A 21,375-nucleotide genomic window follows, 5' to 3' on the forward strand; every position below is an offset into this window, starting at 1 on the left:
TCATGAATTAGAAAATTTAGTATTATAAACATGTCACGGAATTGATCTAAAAATTCCCTTTCTCCTATAAAGCTAACAAAAAAAGGAAGCTCATGAAGCTCATGTTTGTAGTTGTTTCTTCCAGACTGAATTACACTCAGGTTAAAAAAAAAAAAAAAAGCTTTGAATATTTATAACTAAAAGTTTTAAAAATTAAAGTAATAAAAATGTAAATCTAAGCAGAAAACAAAACCAAACCTGAGTTCTGGGTTTCTTTGGAGTGTCACACTCTTCTAGATTTTGGCCACGCAGTTTCTCTGTATATTGTGAACGCCTAGATAATTTTAAGATGTTTGCTTGTTTTTGTATATCATCCAGTTTTTAATTTGTCTTTGGTAGAAGGATTGGTCTTGATCTCCTAGCTCCATTATTAGAAGTATCTACCATCTATTTTTTTTTCTGTAGGACAAAGTATTTATTGAGCATTTACTGTGTGACAAACACTTCTGAGCCCTGTATATGTAGTGGTAAGCAAGACAAAGTCTCTGCCCTTTAAAAAGCCCTCATTTTAATGAGGGAAGCCCTCATTTTTCTAAACGAATGGCTATGGAATACATGAACTTTAAGCAAATGTCAGTCTCTGCTTTCTGAGGATTTCCATGGTGAGCTAGAGCCTCATGCAGTAGATTCTTAAGCCCCAGCCCCAGGCTGAATTGGAGGACCATAATAAAGTTTGCACAAAGCCTGAAGTAGAGGGGAGAGCTTGGAGGAAAGAACCTGAATGGGTAAGGGAGGGGCTAACATTTAAGAGATAACTTGAATTTCACACATGATTGGCAGAGAGTGGAGAAGTGACATTTGAGGAATCTGTGTTTGTGTCTTTTCTATCCCACAGATGCTCAGAGTAGAAGAGAGAATGAGGAAGATTTGCACATAGCCATGAAACCTCCTGCCTGAGTTGTGGAAAGTCCTTGGACTCTAGCAGCCCTCTACCCAGCTTTATCCAAGAGTGGAAAGGAACACCAAGGCCGTTTCAATTTTGCAGCACCATCCAAGAAACTACTGCCTATCAAGAATGCTGTCACGCCTTTGAAACCTAGCAAGCATGACATTCAACCACCGATGCCCACCACGGTCTTTGAACTCACCCAAGCACCTTCCAGGCAGGCTACAAGTAAGGCTACCTTTCAAACTACATTGCCCACCCTGAAGGTGGATAAGCCAACCATGCCCTCCATAGAGGTCCCCTATCCTTAAATAAGAGACCTCTAAGAGATCCCCATGGCTGAATACTCCAAAGAATCCTATGTCACAATATATTCCACTGCATCTGACATATCCTTCTATGTTTCCAAAGAAGAATTATCCACATCTCCCCTGCTTCTTCCTCTTCCTCTCTCTGCCTAAGGGTGGTGATGGTGGGGAGTGGTTGGTAAAGGCACACAGAAGGGCCATTGAGGCTCTCAGGGAAACCATTCTGATCTAGCTTTCTATCAAGAATGCATCTCAAGGGGCTAGGCAAGGGGAAAACTGTTGTGTGTGGTCTTGGAACTGGTTGCTGTCAAGTTTATCTCATCCTAACACCTCCATAATATTCTCTGCTAAAGAAGTGACTGTGCATATAAGTAAAGGCAACCTCTCAGAAAGCCAGAGGTAGTGGTCTATTCTTTGGACCCCTTGTGATCAACCAGGGTGATGAAGGCTGGGGCATGGGGGCATGGGGGCAATAGTGATGCCATCTGAGTGATCTCATTCTCTGGGCCAGAGAATGAGAGGGGCATGGGTCAGGGACAAAGATCTCATCCCCACCCCACATTATCTGCTCTATTGTGCAGTGGGCTACTTCCTGATACCTTGTGGTTTGCTGATTCCCTAATAAGAGGGTGGGTACAATCCATGCATACTCAAGAGCTTTTGGCTTTGAGGGGAAACCAGAGCTTAGAACAAGTATCTGGAGCCCCTTCTATCTGGGAGCCCAAAGTTAGAAGCAGCGAGTTGAGCTCTTCCCACTTACACTTCCTTTCTGGACCTGAGCCTCTTCTTCATGATGGTGGTGTAAGGCAGACTACCACAGCATCTTCCTTCTGGCTCAGATCTTTCCTGGGCTACCTGTGGAGCTGTGTCCTCTTAACAGCCACATTACTGTCCCAGAAAGCAGCGCTCTCTGATTTGGGGCCTCCATTTACACACACCAGCCAGTCCTACACTAACAGCTAGGGAGATCAGGAATAGCACTCCCTGTGGGGTAGACAGGCACATAGATGCTGATGACCCAGACACGAGTGTATGAAAAGCAGCAGGACCTGGCTCTGCTGAAGTATGAGACCTTGAGGGCAGATCACAAACCCTCCCAGCAAGGGGATTCTCCACTGTCACTTCTCTAGGTGCTCATCCCAGCCACAGCCCAAGGATGCCCCACCCCTAAGTCACACCTTCCCAGTCTGAAGCCCCCACCCACAGACCTACTTCAGTCATGGCCATACCTGGTTGTCCCATGCTGGTCACAAAGTAAAATTTTACTGGCACCCACTGGACATGAAGATTTAACCCAAGGCAGCATTGTTCTTGGGGTTCTTGGATGTGTCTTGATGAGCCAAGATGTTTCTGGCAGGTGCAAGGGCCGCTGTGGCTCCACTGGCCCTAGTTACAGCCCCAGAAGCTGATGCCTCCTCTAGACGCCCAGCTCATACACACTTAGGTCCTCACCTCCCAGCCTGATGTCCAGCACTTCCTCCCAACCCACCCCAATCTCAGTTGGTCCCTTTAAGCCACTTAAAACACATCTTGAGCTCAAGCTCCCCAAACCCCAGACCCAGACCAGGTTGGCCCCAGCAGGTAAAGACCAAAGAAGTCGTTATGTAGGCTGCTCCCCTGCAAGGCCCTGTCCTGACCCCACGTGCCCTTCCCTTCCACTTCCCCTCCCTGAGCAAAGACACTGTCGGGCCAGAGGATGAAACATGCTTTATGCCCTGAGGTGATCAGGGGAGATTTGAGCAGGGGCCCAGCATTCACACTGCAATATAGAAAAGTGGTCTATCCCCCTCATCCCACCTGTAGATCCAGTCCCTTCAGTTTCAGAGTATTCAATGCACATTTGGTTTGGTTGTTCCAAGAATGGAGAGCTAGATTGTCCTCTTGATTCCTCTATCCCTGTGGTACACAGAAAGTCAAAGGAAGTTGCAGGTGGGGCTGGTCTGAAACAGGAGACACATCTAAGGATCATAGGCTCTCACAACCGGGAAGGCCACAGCAAGCTCGGACTAGACCAACCCAGGTGCCAGAGGGGTGGATGGAGGGACGTTCTGCATCCCAGAGAGATGCCTCACTGGAAGAACATCAGAGGCCCAGTCGGTATGGGCAGTGGTGGCTGGCCAGCCCAGCCTCACTGCCAGGATGGCAGAAGTCTTCCCCAGCTGCAGGGGTAGCTGATGAGTCTGAGCCCACCACGGCCTCGAGAGCAGGCTTGGAACCAGCACCTCCCCCTGACTGTTCACTTGCCACTCCTGGAGCCCCGCTGTTTGCTCATGGCTGTGAGCATCTGGCTAATGTAGGACGTCAGAAGGTCATCCATCTTGTAGCCCTGGAAGCAGGGGTGAGAAGATAAGCAGAGCACATGGTGGGACGGGGCCAGCCACTTAGACCATAGCACAGCTCCCAGGAATCTGCAATGGGCAGAACCCAGGACAAAGGCAAATCCCTCCCACTCAGGACTCATCTCCCATCTGCACAGTTGAAGGGTTGAATTCATCCAGCCAGATGGTTAAGGTTCTACACTGTTAGGACCTCACGTTAGGCCTCTAGCTTGTGGGTCCCTCAAGTCACAGATCCCTCCCTCCAGGAGTGACTCTACTGGCTCTCAGTTGAGCTATGTCTTGGAAGTTTGAGCTTGGTCCAGGAGGTCTCATTGTTAATGGTTCCACTATTGAACTCGGGGACTAAAGGGCTGTCACTGCGGGCTCAATCCCCAGATACTGAAGGCACTCAAACAACAGTTGTTGAATGAGGGGTCTGTTCCTCAGCCCCAGATTAAGTCCCTTCCCCAGACCTAAGCTGAGCCTCAAACAGACCTGACCTTGGCCCCAGCATGACCCTTGCCCATGACCCCAGGCCCAACCGCACACTACTGTTTGTTCCAGGCCCTGGGAGGCTGGCTAAGCTGCAGGCAAGGCAGGGAGCCCACCGGGCCAAGCAGGATGCGCCCTCACCAGTGATGTCTCGCAAAGCAGTTTGCTCCCGCGCACCAAGTTCCCAATGGTGATGTGGAAGTAGGTGTTGCCACTGCTCCAGTTGGAGATCTTGGTGAAGGGGTGAGTGGTGAGGATGTCCTGGGGGAGCAGAAAGGACATGGAGAGGCACAGCCTGGGACCTGTGGCCACAGGTCACACCCACACATGCCCTCACAGAAGGCCTCAGGCCCTCAGAGGAGCCCACGGCCCGAGTTCTGCCATCCAGCTGTGGTGGGAAGCAGGTGCCTCCCCCTCCACACCTTGGTTTGGGCACCCAGGGAAGTCTAGGAGGCTGTTGGGTAGGGGTACTTGGGGCCAGAACTGGGAAATTGGGAGGCCTGAGGGAACTGACACCGTGGCCTGAATGAGATGGCCCAGGGAGAGTTTGAGGAGGGAGTCAAGAAGAAGACAGGGCGGAGCCTTGGGGAACATAGTGTACAGGAGCAGGCACAAAAGGGTCCGGGAAGGAATGACCAAAACACAGAGGAAAGCCAGGAATGTGTGACACATGAAGCCAATGGACAGATGGTGGTCACGAGCCCTCTTCACTACCTGTCCAGTCAGACCCTCTGGGTGTGCAGTCGGGCTGCTCTGGCCCAGAAACACAGATGCACGGTCACCCCTGCACAGCCGGCCCCACAATCCGCATGGGCAGAGCATCCAGTGATACTGAAAGGCCAAGTACTAAAAGGAGCTCAGATTCCACAGGAAGGAGTTTGTTAGTAACTTCAGGAGAGCAATTTTTGTGGAGCAAATGTTGGGTAAAGTCCCAGCAAACGCTGACAGCTTTTGAAGTCACATGATGGGTGGATGAGTCTGGAGATAGACGGTGGCTAGGACAGCTTGCGGGGTTTGTTCCGGGACTGTGTCTGAGGTTCAGGCAGAGAAGCCCACCCCCACTTGCCTTCTTATCCCTGCTCACCTTCGTTCTGGGATCGATGAGGCTGACCCCATACTTGTTGATGGCAATTAGGAGGATCTCAGGGAAGTTTGGCTCTGTAGTTTGCTAGAAAAAAAGATGAGAAGGCATCAGATGGGGGCCCAGAGCAAGAAAAGCATTTGGGGAAAGGAATGAAGCCTGGCCCCAGCTGGGATAAAGTCAGCCTCTCCTGTTGCCTATATGGTGCTGATGGCCCTGCGATGACCTCATGGCCTCCACCTTCGCTGGGCCTCAGTGCTGCCCCACATCCCTTCATGGGTCCCCCAGGCCATCCTTTGCTTTGTCCTCCCTCTCAGCCCAAGGGCATCCCATCTTTAAAAAGCCTCCTGAACCCTGCATCTGCCTCCAGCTACTTACCTGTTCTTGCACAGCCGAGCTTCTCAAAAGGCCTCCCATCCTAGCTGTGTGACAAGACCACACCTGTCCTCTCACACCAGCCTCCTCACCATACTCCTGCCTCTGTCGTGCCCCTCAGACCCCTCCTCCACCTACAGCCTGAGAGGCTTTCTGGCCATGTCACCTGGGTTGAAAACCCTCCAAGGCAGGCCACCCCTGCAGGAAACCCAGCCTCTCACCTGCTTGGCAAGCTGCTGCTCTCCACAGCCTGCTCTTGCCTCCTGCCCTCACTACTTGCATTTCCTTCCCAGACCTGAGTTCTCACACCTCCAGACCTTTGTCTATGTGGGACCCCTGCCAGGAGCACTCTTTCCAGGGTCTCCCTGGAAAGCTCAGATATCACCTCCTCTAGGAGGCCTCCTCAGACCCAGCAGAGCCTCCTGAGCTCTGCCACCTGGGCAAGGGCTCCCCACTGTCAGAGCATAGGCCGTCCTCCATTACCCTGGCCTGTTTACACGCCTGCCTTCACCGCCAGGCTGAGCTTTTGGTCCCTCTGTCCCCAGGACTTAGCCCAGCTAAGACACTGAGCTGGGACAAGGCTGAGGGTACTGCCCTCCTTCCCTCACCAGGGCAGGTGTCCAAGGCCATGGTTGTTTCCCACAGTCCTGGGGAGGAGTCTCTGTGCCTTCTCAATGCCCTGTTCCCCTCCTCCTCAGTTCTGAGAAGCCCATGGTGTACCTTCACCTCGAAGAAGGCTGAGCCAAATGTGGGCCACTTGAAGATGAGTTTCAGGAAGGCCAGCTTGGCCTCCTCCTTGGACTTCCCCGCGTGCTTGTTGAAGTAGGCGACGATGGACTATGGGGACAAGGGGGTCGAGGCTGGGCTCAGTCCTGGTGACAGGCCTGCTCCCCACACCACCCCCGCCCACTCCAGCCCCATCCTGGAGTGCTGTGAAGGGCTCTCCCCATATTTCAGCTAATGGACTCCCGACCTCCCTTCTCACCCCAGGCAGGCAGACCAAAGGGTATCAAGGACAAGCAGGTCACCATGGTAACTGGGACAGGGCAAATGACTGCCAATTGGCCACTGAGTGCTTGGCATGGAGGACTGAAGGATAAGGCAGGCAGAGAAACAAGGGTGGGCGGCCTCATCGAGTACAGGAACCACAAGACACACCTCCCTGGGCTGCTGGCCAGCGTCTGCCCCCTTGGCCTCTGGGGTGCCCAGAGGCCCATTCAGGGCCCCACCATTCCCGCCGCCCACCCCATGCTCACCCGCTTCCAGTCATCAGGCGAGACCTGTCGGATAAGGTCCTGGGGCACCAGCTCCCGCAGCAGCTTGGGGATGCTGGGGAAGTAGGACTTGTCCTCCTCGAACTTGACCCTGTAGATCAGCGCCCCCAGCTGCAGCACCTCCTCCCGCGTGCACTTGTGGTAGCCTCGGAGATACTTGGGCAACTCCTGCCAGAGACAGAGCAGGTCACAGGCATGCAGGGACCTGGGAGAAGTGGGCTCTTTTCCTACCACACCAAGGAGGAGCAAATGTCAAGGCTGACTCTGGGGGAACTGGCAGTCCAGGGACCGTGCACTTACCCCGCACATGGGCCCACCCACCTCTCCAGCCTCAGCTGACACTGCTCCCCCAGGGGAGATGGCACAGGACAGGGACAGAGCAAGTCTGCCTGCACAGACTCAGCACTCGGCAGTTGGAGCGCATGGCCTTGTCTGTTACCTCATATCCCCCCGTAACAGTCCAGTGAGATAAGCAGCCCCGTTTCAAGATGAAGAAACTCAGAGTGACCAGCTGGCAACCCTGAGACTGTTCTATACTTGTCACCTCCTGGGCCCATTCTCCTTTGGAAGAGCCCCTCAGTCTGGCCTCCTTGCATTGGGTTCTCTTGAGACCAGCTGCTTTCAGCAGCAGCAGCAGCAACAGAGGCCCTCAGACCCCCTTGAAGTTCCAGACCCCAAACCTGAGGAACTTATGCTGGGGAATCAGCCCAGGGCAGAGATGAAGCCTCTGAAGGGCTGGCGCTGCCCACAGACTCCTGGAGCCTTATGATCATCTCGTGCATGATTTGAAAGGTAGAGAAACTGAGGCTGACCTGAGGACATACTGTCAATCAGAGACCTGAGTCAATCATTATCCATCCTATCCACCCATCCATGTGGTTATGGGTCTATCTACCTACACATCTACCTCCATCCATCTCCCTATCTGTCCATCCATCTACCCACCCATCCACCCACTCACCTACCTACTCACCCATTCACTCACCAATATCCACCCATCAATTCACTCAGCATTCATCCTCCCATCTATATATTCCCTCAGTCACCAAGTTTACCTATTCACCCATTCATCAATCCAACAAGTATACACTGAACATCTATGAGCCAGGCCCTTTAAGCAACAATGCCTACCCTCCCTACTCCCATGGAACTTGGAGTCTCAGGGCAAGGACAGACATTAAAAATCATACCAAACAGATACATAATGACAACCTTCGAAGGAATTGTTCACAGTGCTATAAGAGAATATAACAAGGTGACCTAATCTAGGCTTGAGGACAGGGCAGACTTCCTTTAAGATGGCTGATTGACATCTAAAAGCTCAGTAGGTGAGGGAAGAGCATCCCAACATTACGACGGCCCCATGGCACACTTGAGAAGTGGAAACAATCCAGCTGAGCTGAAGGAGAGCCAGGTACAAGGCAAGGCAGCAGGAGCGGGTAGTGGTACCACCCGGCAGGGCCACGGTCAGGATGGGGGTTACACCCTAAGAGCAAGGGGAAGCCACTGGGGGAATCTGGAAAGCAGGATGACCACCCTGTGGAGAAAGGGTTGAAAAGGCCAAAATGGATGAGGAGAACAGGAAGAAGGTCACTGCCTCCATTCTGGATCAGAGATGATGGTGGACTGACCCAGGTTGGGAAGGTGGTGACGGAGACACATGGGGGATTTTAGAGATATCCAGGAGGTACAGTCATCAGGTAAGTGATTTGGGACGTGGGAGAGGAGGAGCAAATGTCAAGGCTGACTCTGGGGGAACTGGCAGTCCAGGGACCGTCACTCAGTGGGCAGCAGGGGGTGGGTGGGGAGGGGCATGAGGGAAAGGCAGATCCCAGGTTTGGATGAGGGCAGTCCTTCTCAATCCCAGGCCAGTGTCCTCTCTGCCACAGCAGCCACCATCCCTGCCTCCTCTGCCCTTCCTAGCATCCTGGTTTTTCTCCCACAGAATGGCAAGCAGGTTGGGCCCAGAAAAGAGCACCAACCTGCAGTCATGAAGACCTGGAATCAAACCCCAGTTTCATCAGCTGTGTGATCCTACTTACAGCACATGGCCTCTCTGAGTCTGTTTGTCTCTCTGTCAAATGGGGACAACATGCCTGCTTCTTGGGGTTATTGGGAGGACAGAATGAGAGAAGAATGCCAGATACATAATAGAGGCTCAACATGCAAGCCTCCCTCCCGGCTTCCTTCAGGTGCCTGTGCTAGAAAATGACAGAGGCCTTGGAATTACCCAGTTACAGCAGCAGAATCTCGAAGTCAGAGAACAGCCCTGCACTGAAGGAGGGGCCTGAACAGGTAGGGATCAGAAGCTCAGAGGAGGAACTGTCAAGCCCCTAAGGGCTGAAGAGTCAGGAGATACAAGGATCAAGGGTTGGGCCCTCTTTTGGGGCTCCAGTGGTCTTGGCAGGAATCCTTTCAAGGCCAGGCTGGTACAGGCCCCACACCTGGCAAGAGCAGTGGGTCTCTGCTTTCAGGGCCAAAGTACAGCAACACTAGCCATGCATGAAGGCAACTAGAGTGCAGAGGTGCCCACCTGGTAATAGTGGAAGATGGAATCAGCCATGGGGTCCTTCCCTGGCACTGTGGTGGTCCACAGCTTCTTCATGAAGAACACCTGGTAGGTGAGTGAGGGCACAATTCCTGCAGCACAGGGCAGTCGGTCACCCAGAGGGTCCCTGCACAGAGGAGTGTTCACATCCCGAGCCCAGCCCCAGCCCCAGAGGAGACCCTCGCTCAGGCCCGCCTAGGTGGGCCTCACAGCATGGCCCTGAACCTGTGCCTCCCTACTCTGGGCCTCAGATGATCCCAGGACCCGGCCTTATTACCGTCCTTGATGGGCCGAGCTTTCTTTATCCAGTCTGTCAAGTGTCGAACAAAGTCAAAGAAGAAGTCGTTCTCAGGCACGCTGATGACCTGGGGACAGGGCCATCGAAGCACACTCATTTTAGTTTAAGAAACACTGTATTTTCTGACCTTCCCACCTAAGGCCTGTCTGGCAGCTCCTTCTCAGGGAAGACTCCACTTCCAGCCAGAAGGGGTTTCTGTGTCAGCCCCACCCTGCCCCATGTGCCTGTTGAGTGTCCCCAGAACAGCCTACTTCTTGCTGGGAGTGCTGGTCATTCCATTCAGTGCCTGGGACACTGAATGCTGCCTTAGATGCAAGGGAAGCTGGACAAGAATGCAGCCCAGCCCCTGGCTTGGACATTCTCTGGCATCCATGTCCAGATCCTCCCGCAGCTCTGGGCATCCCTGGGTCTAGGATCTCATCAAGGTCACCTCTGGGTCCCAGTGTCTGGCACAGAGACAGTCATGAAGTGAGCAGACAGACACAGATGCACACAGAGCCATCAGCAGGCAACAGGATGGGGCACCTAACTCGGTCAGGGAGGCCTTCCCGTGGAGGGGGATTTAGCTAGGCCTGGAAGACTTCCAGGGACAGAGGTATCTGGGGAAATGTGATGTGAGATGGTGGCAGGGGCATAAGCTTTAGAGTCAGACCCACCTGGAGCTCAGTACCTGCTGTGTGACCTTGGACAAGTTACCTAACCTCTCTGAGTCCTAGTTCTGTGATCTATCAAGTGGGGATGATCACACCTTATTTCAAGGGTTAATTTGCCCTAGCATGGCAATTAAGGGCCAGGGCCAGTCAAAGCAAATCTGGAAAGAATGTGTGTTGGGGCAGGGTGAGGGTCTGGTGTGTCTAGAACACAGAGCACCTGGGCACATGCCCCTAAGAGGGTCTGAGCCATGTGCAGTGCCTCAGAAGAGAGAGAGCTGGGGGCAGCCACTCCATGTAAGGGATGGAAGAAGATGGCCAGATGCCAGTGCCCTCTTCCCCTCTCTCCCCTAGTCCTTCTGTCTTCCTCTGCTGTCCATAAGTTCTTATTGCCCCAGCAAATCTCCCACCTTGGCGAAGGTGGCGAAGGACCCACCTTGTCTGCAATTTTGACAAAGAGGCTGAATCCCTCTGAGGACTTGAGGAGCAGCCTGGTGGCGATGTTCTGGCAGAAGTCCTTGGCCTTGGTGCTGGACTCCACTTCGAAGGCCTGGGAGGGGCGGTGAGCACTGGGCTCCTGCAGGGCCTTTCCCAGGACCTGGTCCTCCCGGGCCCCTCTGGCTGTGCCTCCTATACTGAGCCCCCTCACGTGCCAGACACCCTCCTGTGGGCCCAGAGCTGGGCATGGCATTTAACAAAAGGAAAGGGCTACACCTGTCTGGGTCTTCCCAGGTCTCCTCCTCCCGACCCTCCAAGCAGGATGTGGCCTTGGCATCCAGAGTCCTGGGCCAGGGTGTACAAGCCTGAGTGACAGCGAGGGGTCCAGGGAGCACAGCAGGATGATTGGAAGGGTGATTGGGAGGAGGAGACTTGAGGTAGAGGAGAAGCAAACCCAAAAGTGGAGGGGAAAGCAGCCCAGACAGATGGGAGGGTTTGAGCATCTGGGGAAGTTTAGATGCAGGAGGAGAGATGTCTGGAGGGACAGGAACGGACGTGAGGAAGTCCTTGGTCCTTGCAACTAAAATCCTGTCGTGGCATTTCTGAGTCTCCAGCCTCAGACAAATTTCATAAACGACTCTTCAAATGAAAAGTTTATCTGAATGAGACACTGTGTTGAGACAGGCAGGGGCTGGGGACCATGAGGGGCAGCGTGACTACAGGCATGACAGACAGGACCTTTGGCAGACAGGACCTGGATGGAGGGAACCTCAACCACCTCAGGTGGGGAGGGAGGAAGGGATGTCGAGGTTCTGGCTGCAGGAAAGTGGGCTCAGGTGACAGGGGAGGCCTGGACCTGGGGGCCAGCGGGGCCCTGCACCAGGGAGGTGCAAAGCCAGCTCAGAGGGAGAAGTGCTTTTCTCCAAGGCAGGTCCTCCTCAGAGACAGGGAGGGAGGGGTGCCCTTCTGAAGAAAGCTGCTCCAGGAAGCAGGGGTTGGATCAGAAACTAAGGGCCCCTGACCTGGGGAGTCGGTGGCCTCTGTCCTGAGCTCTGACTCCACTATGGGGAAGGAGGACGAGGCAGCAAATGTTGGGTGTTGGGGGAGAGGCTTAAGGCTGCCTTTGGTGTCCACCCAGGAAGCCCGGCCCTGTCCTGGGCACTGCAGACCTAGAAGTTGGCGACCCTCACCTCGTCAGTGTCGTCAGGGAAGTAGACCTTGTGGAAAATCTGGGTGGTCTTGTGCTGGATGGCCTCCACCTCCACCAGGTGTGGAGGGTACTTCCGGGACCCATTTCTGAAAAGGTCACAGAGGCAGGAGGGAGCAGGTGCGTGGGACTGTGGAGACCAGGGGACCAGGACACTTGGAGGCAGACAACCCAGTTCTGATCCCAGCCTGCCACTTCCTATGATGTGACTGGCCACTGACTCTCCCAGAGCCTTGAGCTCCTCATCTGTAAAATGGGACGATGGGTGTGGAGAGGCCCAGCAAAGTGAAGAACGCAGTGCCCTTGGAGAGTATGAAGTGGGCCCTGGCGTCTGTGCCCACCGATAGCCTGGGAGCTCTGGGCTGAGCACTCTCGAGCAGCCGGACTCTCCAGCTGCATCCCGAGCGGCTGCGGGGCCTGCACCTCCTTCTACCTGGCAGTTGAGGTACCCCAGGGGTTGACCCAACTGCTGTGTGGTCCTCATCCCCAAGGGGCTCATTCCACAAGCCCGGTGTGGCCAGGAGCCCGCCCCAGTGTCTGCCCCTGCCCCTGGCGGCCTCTGTACCTCAGGGCTTTCTGGAGCCTCTGTAGGCAGTCGATGGCTAGTGGGCAGTGCTTTCGGGACTGCAGGAAGCGCTGCACGTGGGGCAGGAGGATGTTGCTGGGTGGGAAGAGGCCCGTGCACAGCCAGAGCAGCTCCCAACCCCTCTCCTCGCTGTACCTGCAGGAGGAAGCATGGGCTCCAGCAGGGGCAGTTGCCATCGGGAGTCACAGGACCTGTGCACCCCCCGGTGAGGGGGCCACGCACCCCTCAGCTGCTCATCACAGCAGCACCGTCCCTCCCGACCCTTAACCTGTCTCAGGACCCCTCAGCCTACCTACAGACCCCTCTCCCTGATAGCCAGATGCAACCACTGCTACCCAAAGTGTGCTTGGCCCACTGCACCAGGCCACACACTGCTACCAGTCCACATGGAGATAAGGGGCTTATGTCACAATGACAAGCCACCAGTTTACCATGCCCTCTGCTTCAGCTGAGGCTTTTTGTTTGTTCCATCGCGAGACTTTCTCCATGAAGGAGGCAGTGTGATTTATATTTTGGCAGAAGCTCTTTAATTCACCTGTACTTTGAGTGGCAACGAGTTAGACCAGTCCCACCCCAGGCTCCTTCAGCGACCACTCTGAGCTTCTTGGGTCTGACAGTGGGAAGTTTGGAGGGCTTCTAGGAGGAGGTGGCATTTGAACTAGGCTTTGAAGGATGAAGCAAATTACGGCATGCAGAGACGGGGCTGAAAAGTTTTCCTGGCTGTGGACACAGCATGTACAAAGGTTTGGCACTGTCAAAAGAGCTGATGTGTAGTTTGAGGATGGATTTGTGGAAGAGATGTAGAGGGTGGCACAGCTGGGGAGGAAGGCGGGGGGCTGGGTGTAAGGAGAGAGGGTGGAGCTTCTCTCAGACTCTGAGAGGAGCCGGTGCCTGACTTCCTACTCCTGCCTTGGGTTGTCCCAGGGGGAGGAGAAGGTGGCACCCTTTGGGCATTGGGCCCAACACCCAAACCCATGAGAGTTTTCAGCCAGTGCTTTCAGCTGACAGCGGCCCAGCCTGCACCAGGGAGGGGAAACTTGACTGAGCTGGACCTGCAGGCAGACAGCAGCATCTAGGCAGGGGAGGGGCATCCAGAGCAGGCTCCAGCCAAACGGGAGGAGCTGGGGCTGTTACCCTTAGAGGACAGACTCAAAGGAAGACAGCCACCACCTCCCAGTTCCTGCTAGGCCTTTCTTGGGCCTTGGAGCCAAACTAGGATGTGAGGGGGCCCATGAGCAGCTCCTGGCTCTGTGTGAGGAAGGACTGCATCCAGGCAGAGCCAGCGGCTGTCTCAGGAGGGAAAGAGCTGCCTGTCACAGCAGGTGGGGTCTGCCCCTTGTCCACCCACCGTGCCTGGCTCACCTGATGTGGTTGTCGGTCAGCTGCTTCAGGATCTGCACGTATGCCTCGTCCTTCAGGGGCTCGGCTTTCAGGGGACCCTCAAAGATCTGGTCGGTGAGCTCGTTGACAGAGCGTGTCCTCTTGGACGGGTAGTCGCCCATGTACTTGAGCACAGGTGGGGACTGTCAAGGAAGGGCTTGTGCCGAATAGAGGGGCACTGGTCTGGGGTCTGGAGGCCCCACTCCCCACAGGGCCTGCATCACCTGAAGCTGTGACCCTGGGCCCTCAGGCTGCACACTTACAAAATGGGCGTGATCTGCCCCACCCTCTATCCTCACCTCCTCACAGCCACCAGCCCCACATCCCAAGCCCTCACAGCAGCTGGGACGGACTGCCCAGATCGCCAATCTGACCATGCCACCCCTGCCCAGTGGTTCACCCTGGCCTTGGGACATGGCCCAAGCTTCCTCACAGGGCTTGGGAACCCTGCCTAAGCCCAGTCTTCCCATCCTCTCTGTGCTGAAGCCCCGGAGCCCTGGAACAACCCTGCTCTGTGTGCCTCGGGGCCTTGCTGCTGCTCCCTCTCTCTGGAACACTCCCCACCCCTCTCCCCTTTGCCTGGCTAAGTCCTACTTAGCCTTCAGGGCTCAGTCTAGATACCACTTCCTCCAGGAAGTCCTCCCTGCCCTCTCCAGGTCACATGGGTCAGGTCACAGCTGCCCGGTCCCATCTCAGCACTGATCTGGATGTGCGTATGGCCCCATGAGGCCAGGGGCTGGGCTGGTTCCTGCTGTACCTCCATGCCTGGCCCAGCACAAGGCACCAAATCCACCTGGCACCCAAATGACAGGGTCAGAGGAGAAAATGAGTGAGGCAGCCCCTTGCATATCAAAAGGTGCAAGGGAGGGGGTCCTCCATCAACCCTCCCCACGCATGCCCAGGCCGCAGCAGGCCCTCAGGAGGAAGGTGGTGTGCAGATGAAGGCCCTGCCCAGTCCCTGGCTCCGCTGGGTACAGCCCAGTAGCATGGATATCAATGAAGGCCAGGCAGGCCTCCTGCGAGAGCTCCTCACTGCCCAGGAGCTTCTTGAGCAGCGCCTGCTTGAGCGGCTCCCGCGTGTGGCTCCACAGCCGGTCCTTGCCTCGGGCCTTGGACACCATGACACGGCTCAGCGTGTGCTTGGGTGGGGGCCTGCCACAGCACAGGGGCCGTCAGCAACGGCCCCATTGCTGGCAGCCCCAGGGAGAAACCCCCAGGTTGTGAGACCCCCACCCCCACCTAGCCCCTGTGCCCAGAGGCTGAGGGTGAGCACCAGGCCCTGCTCTTCCCTGCCCTGCATGTGACCCGAGGCGAGTCACTGGCAGTCACTGGGCCTTCCTTTGTCAGCTATGAAACAGCGGTGAGAACACCACGGACTGTGCCCCAGCCTCCCCCACCACCCTGCAACCCCTGCAGAGCTCAGTGCACACCGCCTCCATCAGGAAGCTTCTCACTGCACCCCCCGCCCCCCACCCCAAAAGCATCCTCATCACAGTGCTGGGCAGGCATGCAGAATCCCAGCTGCCTGCTTCCGGCCCGCATCCCCACCAGGACTGAGTCTCGAATGCCCAGCCTGGGGTGGGTGCAGTGACATCTCTTAAATGAAGGAAGGATAAGATGAGACACACAGGACGGGTCATCAGACAGAAACAGCCCTCCAGCTCCCTCTGACCCAGGTCCTGCTCACAGGTGGGGGCTTCACAAAGTATCCCCAGCACACAAGCAGACGGTAGCGGAAGCCTGCAGCTCCTAGCCCTGTGACTCCCATCCTTCCCCAGGAGCCATCACCTGAAGTAGTCGTAGGAGAACTCCTCCAGCGTGTAGGGCTTGGCACGCACCTCGGGCTCTGCCGTTCGCAGCTGCAAGAGCCGGACAACGTCCTGCCGCTGGTCGGGAGTCATGGTGACCAGGGCCTAGGGGCCAAGAGACAGGGGGCTCAGGTCAGCTGTCCATCTGCAGCCACCAGGATCAACATGGTATACCCTGGAGCCTTCTGGACTCTGGGAGACTCTTCAGGGGGATGGACCCCATGCCCCATTCTGACCCTGGGAGCCCTGTTCCTCCTTGGGGTCTCTGAGGTCCCTGCTGCCTCTTTTGTGCTGAGCTGAGGGCCCTTCCCTGGGTGTCCGATGAGGTTGGGTCAGTCAGAAAGCCTGGACGAGGCAGGGGGACGTGGTGTGAGAGCTGCCTCGTCCACTGAGCCTGGCTCAGGAGCCACCGGGGAAGCTGGGCTGGAAGTCCTCAGAGCTGCTCTCAAGGGGGCTCCAGAAGCAGCAGGCCCCTTGCCAGCTGTGCCCCCACTGCCTGTTCAGACAGTGCAGGTGATACACCTCTCTCCAGTCCCCATCTCCAGCCCCACCCCTTGGCAGTTCCTCATCTGATGCCATTTCTAGGCCCCTCCCCACCTGGCACAGGTTTGAGCACTGCCCCAACTTTAAATGTGTGGTCCCATAAGATCCCAAGATCATCTTCACAGATGCACTAGACCATTAACCCATTGTACAGCTGTGGGAAGTGGACGAAGAGGGGTCTAATGGCACCTCCCGCCCATCTGCCGCCCCCAGGCCACATACCACAATCTCCCGCGGTGGCATGGTGACAGTGGGCATGACGTACACACAGTCGGTGGGGAAGTCCCCACGCTGCTTGGTCCTCTCGTTGATGCCGTTGGCCCAGCCTGAGTTCATGACCTGCTCACCCGTGTCGTGGTCCAAGATGATGAGGTCTCCCTTGGCAAAGCTGAGGAAGCCTGACTCCTCGCCTGCTGCAGAGCAGAGGTGAGTGGGACCATGGGGGCAGAGACAAGCTGAGTTGGAACATCGTTATTTGGGTTGATGATCTATAAGCCACTACTTCCCACAGAAGAACTGAGGTGCTGTCACTCGTGTCTGCCCACTTGCCACTCTGCCTCCACCTTGTCACAACTCTCCATACAAAGACCATCACCAGAGTGGGCTACTCTCCTGCTCAAAAGCCTTCTACGGCTCCTCATTGCCCTTGGGAGGAAGCCCCACACTCCTAAGCCTGTTGTGAGCGGGCCTCCCGGACTCCCTCCACCTTGCCCCTCCTCCCTCACCGTGCCTGTTTCCAGCCAAACCAAACTGTTTGCAGTTCCCTGGACAGGCCAGCTTTCTCCCGCCTCTGTGCTGGCATCACGTTCAGCTCTCTGCCCCCTGCGCTCTGCTCACACGGGCTTCCTCCCTGGACCCCAGTCTGCATGGGGCCTCTCCTCTGGGCTCCCGTGGCTCTGGGCTTCCCTGCTTACTGCACCGTCACAGGCCTGTCACTGTCTGCTTCCCACCCCACTCCACACTGAGGACAGGGTGGGGTCCATTTCATCTTTGTCTTTGCCACACTCTGTCAGGGCCTCGGTGGCCTCCAGCAGAGTAGTTGTTACTGCTGTTATCACTTGAAGATGGTGGGTATTTTGAGAACACTGAGGAGGACCCTGATCTGACTTGGAGAGCTGACAGGAGATGAATATTGAAGAGCCAGAAGACGGGAGGGAGAGGAGGTTCCCCACAGACCACAGATTGAAGGCTATTTGGTCTAGTTTCAGGGGAAGGATGGGAACAAGACCCTAGCAGCCTTGAGTGCCAAGGCCGCGGGGCATGGTCTGTGATATGGTTCAGATATTTGTCCCCTCCAGATCTCTCTGTTGAAATCTGGTCTCCCAGTGTTGGCAGTGGCCTCAAGTGAGGTGTTTGGGTCATGGGAGTGGGGCCCTCATGAACAGCGTGGTGCCGCGCTCACAGAGATGAGTGAGTCTCTGCGAGAACTGACGGTTTAAAAGAGCCTGGCAACTCCTCCTCTCTTCCTTCCTTCTGATGCAAGCACCCCTTCTCCTTCTGCCATGAGTAGAAGTTTCCTGGGGCCTTCATCAGAAGCAGATGCGGGTGCCATGCTTCTTTTTTCTCTTTCTTTTTTTTTTAAGAGATGAGGTCTCACTCTTGCCCAGGCTGGACTGCAGTAGCATAATCATGGCTCACTGCAGCCTCCACCTCCTGGGATCAAGCAATCCTCCTACCTCAGCCTCCCGAAGAGCTATGACTACAGGCACATGCCATCACACCCAGCTAATTTATTTAACTTTTTGTTGAAACAGGGGTCTCATTATGTTGCCCAGGCTGGTCTTGAACTCCTGGCCTCAAGTGATCCTCCCATCTCAGCCTCCCAGAGCTCTGGGATTGCAGGCATGAGCCACCATGCCCAGCCAGCACTATGTTTCTTGTAATGTCTGCAGAACTGTGAGCCAAATAAATCTCTTTTCTTTATAAATCTCCCAGCCTCAGTATTCCATTATAGCAATGCAAATGGACTAAGACAGTCTGCATAACACCCTGACCCCCAGTGCCAGGCAGCCCATACCAGCAGTCACTCACCGGGGTTGGGGTTATCCTGCAGGGCCACAACATACTTAGATCTCTTCCGGAGCCCCTCTAGGAAGGTGACCACCAGGTCACGAATGTCCTCAGCATTGCTGGAGGTAAAGGTGTATTCGTCCCCCTTGATGGTGGCCAGTGTGAAGCTGGGGGCTGTCGTTTTTGCTCCCCTGCAGGACCAACACGGAGAACAGGGCCCCGCCGGGGTCAGTCCTGCCCAGCCTGAGTGAGGCGCAGCACAGCCAAGATCAGAGCAGCCCAGTGAGAGCCAGACACGGCACTCCCTGAAGGAGACCAAGGCCAGTCGAGTCAGACATGCCCCAGCCAGTGGGAGATGTGGCCCGCTCAGACACATCTCAGGTTAAGTCAGAGCTGGCCTGGCCAGAGTCAGGCATGGCGCAGAGGGAGACCCACACTGGCCCGACCCACTTCTCCTTTGCCTGTCTAATTCCTACTCACCCTTTAAATCTCAACCTACATGCCACTTCCTCCAGGTAGTCCTCCCTGCCCTCCCACAGCCCTGATCATAGCATGCTTTAAAATGGCCTATTCAATGTCTGTCTCCTCTCTTGACTGAAGATCCAAGAGGACAAGGACTATCTTGTCACTACTGCATCCTGTGTGCCTGGCACGTGTCTGGTCAGAGCTGGACACGATCTGACTCCAGCCCATATCAGACGTAACCCAAAGACACTGCTACAAGCCCCAGATGGTGGGGGAGGGAGCCACTGCACTGCTGGAAAAGCCAGTCAGTCCCAGCAACCCACCCCTGTGGCCATTCCACCTGTGTGGCCGTGCTCTGCAGTTTACAAAGAGCTCTCCCATCTATTATTGCATTCATTCCTCACCACTGTTATGCAAGAAAAGTATTAAGACTCCTGCTTTAGGAATGAAGACATAGAGTGAGTGCTACCCAGGCCCCTGAACCCCAGGTCAAGCTCTTTTGTACACACTCGCCTGCCCCTACCTGTCCTGACAGCCCAGTCCTGTCTCAGAACAGCCTTAATGTGCTGTAAAGCCCACGCCCATCCCTCCACTAGGAGGTACCAGAGGGGTCTTCACAGTGCGGTACAAACTGCCCAATCACGAGCAACCAGGCAGGCCACTTCATGTCTCTTCACTTCCAGTGACCCGCGGTGAAGCTCCGGCCCCTCTCCTTCCCCTCTGTCTATCTGCGTCTCCATGCGGCCCTCCTCACCTGCTGCTGGACACGGCCATGATCTCTGGGAAGGACAGCTCCAGAAGTACCTGCTCCTGCTCATCCACAAAGTACACGCCCGTCCAGTTGACAGCCACGATCACGTCGTTCTTGGGGAGGCTGGGGCCTGGGGTCGAGACCAAGGCACTGAGAGGCAGACCTCCCACCCTTAGGCCCAGCCCTTCCCAGTCCTCATAATGGCCAGGGAGGTGGCAATACACTGATTTCTGTTTTACAGATAGGGAAACTGAGGCCCAGAAAGCACAAACTTGCTATGTGACAAAACCCAAAGTGCAATAGGAAGAGAGTGTTGAATTGGGAAACTGGTTTGGGTCCCACTCCTGCCATTGGTCTTTGTGCAGCTTTGGACAAGTCCCTGCCCTGCACGAAGGTGGGATCTGGGGCGGGGTTGGACTGAGACCCAGGGTTCCCTCCGGCCCTGGTACTTGGTGGTTCTGTGAACAGCAGCATCAGCACAGGGCCTGGCACAGACCAGGTACCCAGTAACAGCCCGAGGACGGCTGAGCCAGTGGCCTGTGTGGGCCACCCTGGGCCACCCTGTTCTGTACACAGTACGTGCCTTAATGAATCAATCCTCACTCAGTTTTTCAATCTTATGCACCACGGAGCACGTAAGATGTGCCATGGAGTCGCTACTGGGTGCTGGGGAGGCAGGACCCACTCAGCAGCATTGACCAGAACAGACCAAGCAGCCAGCAGGCAAGAGTTCCATTGATGGGGGGCCCTGGCTCAAGCCGTTTCCCTCCCCTGTTATGGACTGGAGCTACCGAGCAAGGGACTGGGAGCGTTGCAGGCTGGGGGTACCTGAGAATTTGTAGGCTTCATAAAACCTGGAGAAGAGTAAGGGCCACTTAAAGCGGGCATAGTTGACCACATCCTCTTTGACCTTCTGGGCATCAGTTCTCCTCTGGGCATAAATCCCCTGGAGGGAGAGAGGGACAGAGGGACAGAAGACAATGTACAGGTGAGTTTGCTCTAAAAATCAGCTGCTGCTGCCTTCTAGCTAGGAGCAGCCTGGGGCTCCTGCACCTCCTGTGCCTCATGGCCTTGCCCTGCTCCCATCTATCTGCAGCCACCCTGTCCCCACCCTTCACATCCATCAACATCAGCAAGCACTTTCGAGTGCCACCTCTATGCAGGTGCTGGGGCCCAAAGTCAGAGAAAGCATAGCTGCCCCTCCAGGGAGTTCCCAGTTCAGCAGAGACAGGGAAGCAAGGATTCCAGCCAGAGCATGTGGGAGGCCCAAGGCCCCAGGTCAGTGCAGACTGCAGACTGCAGACTGGGAAGAGAGGGAATGGGGACACAGCGTGGGGAACCAGGTCCTGGCGGACTGTGAGTGTAGCCACAACTGCAAGAAACTGATCTGGTGAATCCGGGAGTTAGAAAGATCAGTGTGTCAAGGGAGAACTGGACCCTGGAGGTGAGGTGATCTGTGGGGGGTGCTGCCGTGCTCTTGGTAAGATACAGAAGCACCAGCATTGTGTTTCTCTAAAAATACTTCCCCAAGCCCTAATGAGAACTCTGGGGCTCTGGGGTAGCATTGGAGGGGTCAGAGTGAAATCCTGGTTTTATAGTATGTAGACGCAGGAATAGGTAAGCGTGGATGTGTATGCCAGCTCACAGACGGCCCCATCTCTACCCATGAGAGGAGCCCATGAGGGGTGCCATCCTGAGAGCAGTGAGAATTCAGAGGCAAAGGGCTCAATGTCATCAACCCAAGCTCAAATGACTCAGAGAAAATACATATGTAGGCAGATAGACAAATCACTGAGCAAGTGTGCCTAGCATCCAGTGAATCTGGGAAGTGAAGTGCACACAGCAGTCCTCATTTTTTGAATGTGCAATTTCTCCATAAGTTTGAAATTATTTCAAAATAAGATGTTTTCAAAACACC

General features: G+C 55.3%; 2 protein-coding genes across 2 annotated transcripts in view; one reads left to right on the forward strand and one right to left on the reverse strand.

Moving 5' to 3' along the window:
* Window positions 1-1,622, forward strand: part of GDPD4 (glycerophosphodiester phosphodiesterase domain containing 4) — an 84,682-nt gene extending 83,060 nt beyond the window's left edge. The window contains exon 17 of the mRNA XM_030918510.1: window positions 875-1,622. Within this exon, the coding sequence (XP_030774370.1) occupies window positions 875-936 (62 nt within the window). The 3' untranslated portion in view covers window positions 937-1,622. The remainder of the gene's footprint in view (window positions 1-874) is intronic.
* Window positions 1,623-2,920: 1,298 nt separating this feature from the next.
* The window catches only part of MYO7A (myosin VIIA), an 87,545-nt gene continuing 69,090 nt past the window's right edge, over window positions 2,921-21,375 (reverse strand). The window contains exons 33-49 of the mRNA XM_010366765.2: window positions 20,286-20,403; window positions 19,461-19,587; window positions 18,263-18,432; window positions 16,454-16,644; window positions 15,669-15,793; window positions 14,875-15,032; window positions 13,863-14,016; window positions 12,480-12,635; window positions 11,898-12,003; window positions 10,706-10,819; window positions 9,599-9,686; window positions 9,307-9,413; window positions 6,756-6,941; window positions 6,220-6,336; window positions 5,128-5,211; window positions 4,185-4,304; window positions 2,921-3,559 (exon numbers count right to left, since the gene is read on the reverse strand). Of these exons, the coding sequence (XP_010365067.2) occupies window positions 3,470-3,559; window positions 4,185-4,304; window positions 5,128-5,211; window positions 6,220-6,336; window positions 6,756-6,941; window positions 9,307-9,413; window positions 9,599-9,686; window positions 10,706-10,819; window positions 11,898-12,003; window positions 12,480-12,635; window positions 13,863-14,016; window positions 14,875-15,032; window positions 15,669-15,793; window positions 16,454-16,644; window positions 18,263-18,432; window positions 19,461-19,587; window positions 20,286-20,403 (2,211 nt within the window). The 3' untranslated portion in view covers window positions 2,921-3,469. The remainder of the gene's footprint in view (window positions 3,560-4,184; window positions 4,305-5,127; window positions 5,212-6,219; window positions 6,337-6,755; window positions 6,942-9,306; window positions 9,414-9,598; window positions 9,687-10,705; window positions 10,820-11,897; window positions 12,004-12,479; window positions 12,636-13,862; window positions 14,017-14,874; window positions 15,033-15,668; window positions 15,794-16,453; window positions 16,645-18,262; window positions 18,433-19,460; window positions 19,588-20,285; window positions 20,404-21,375) is intronic.

Source organism: Rhinopithecus roxellana, chromosome 15 (assembly GCF_007565055.1).
Source record: "Rhinopithecus roxellana isolate Shanxi Qingling chromosome 15, ASM756505v1, whole genome shotgun sequence".
NCBI lineage: Eukaryota > Metazoa > Chordata > Mammalia > Primates > Cercopithecidae > Rhinopithecus > Rhinopithecus roxellana.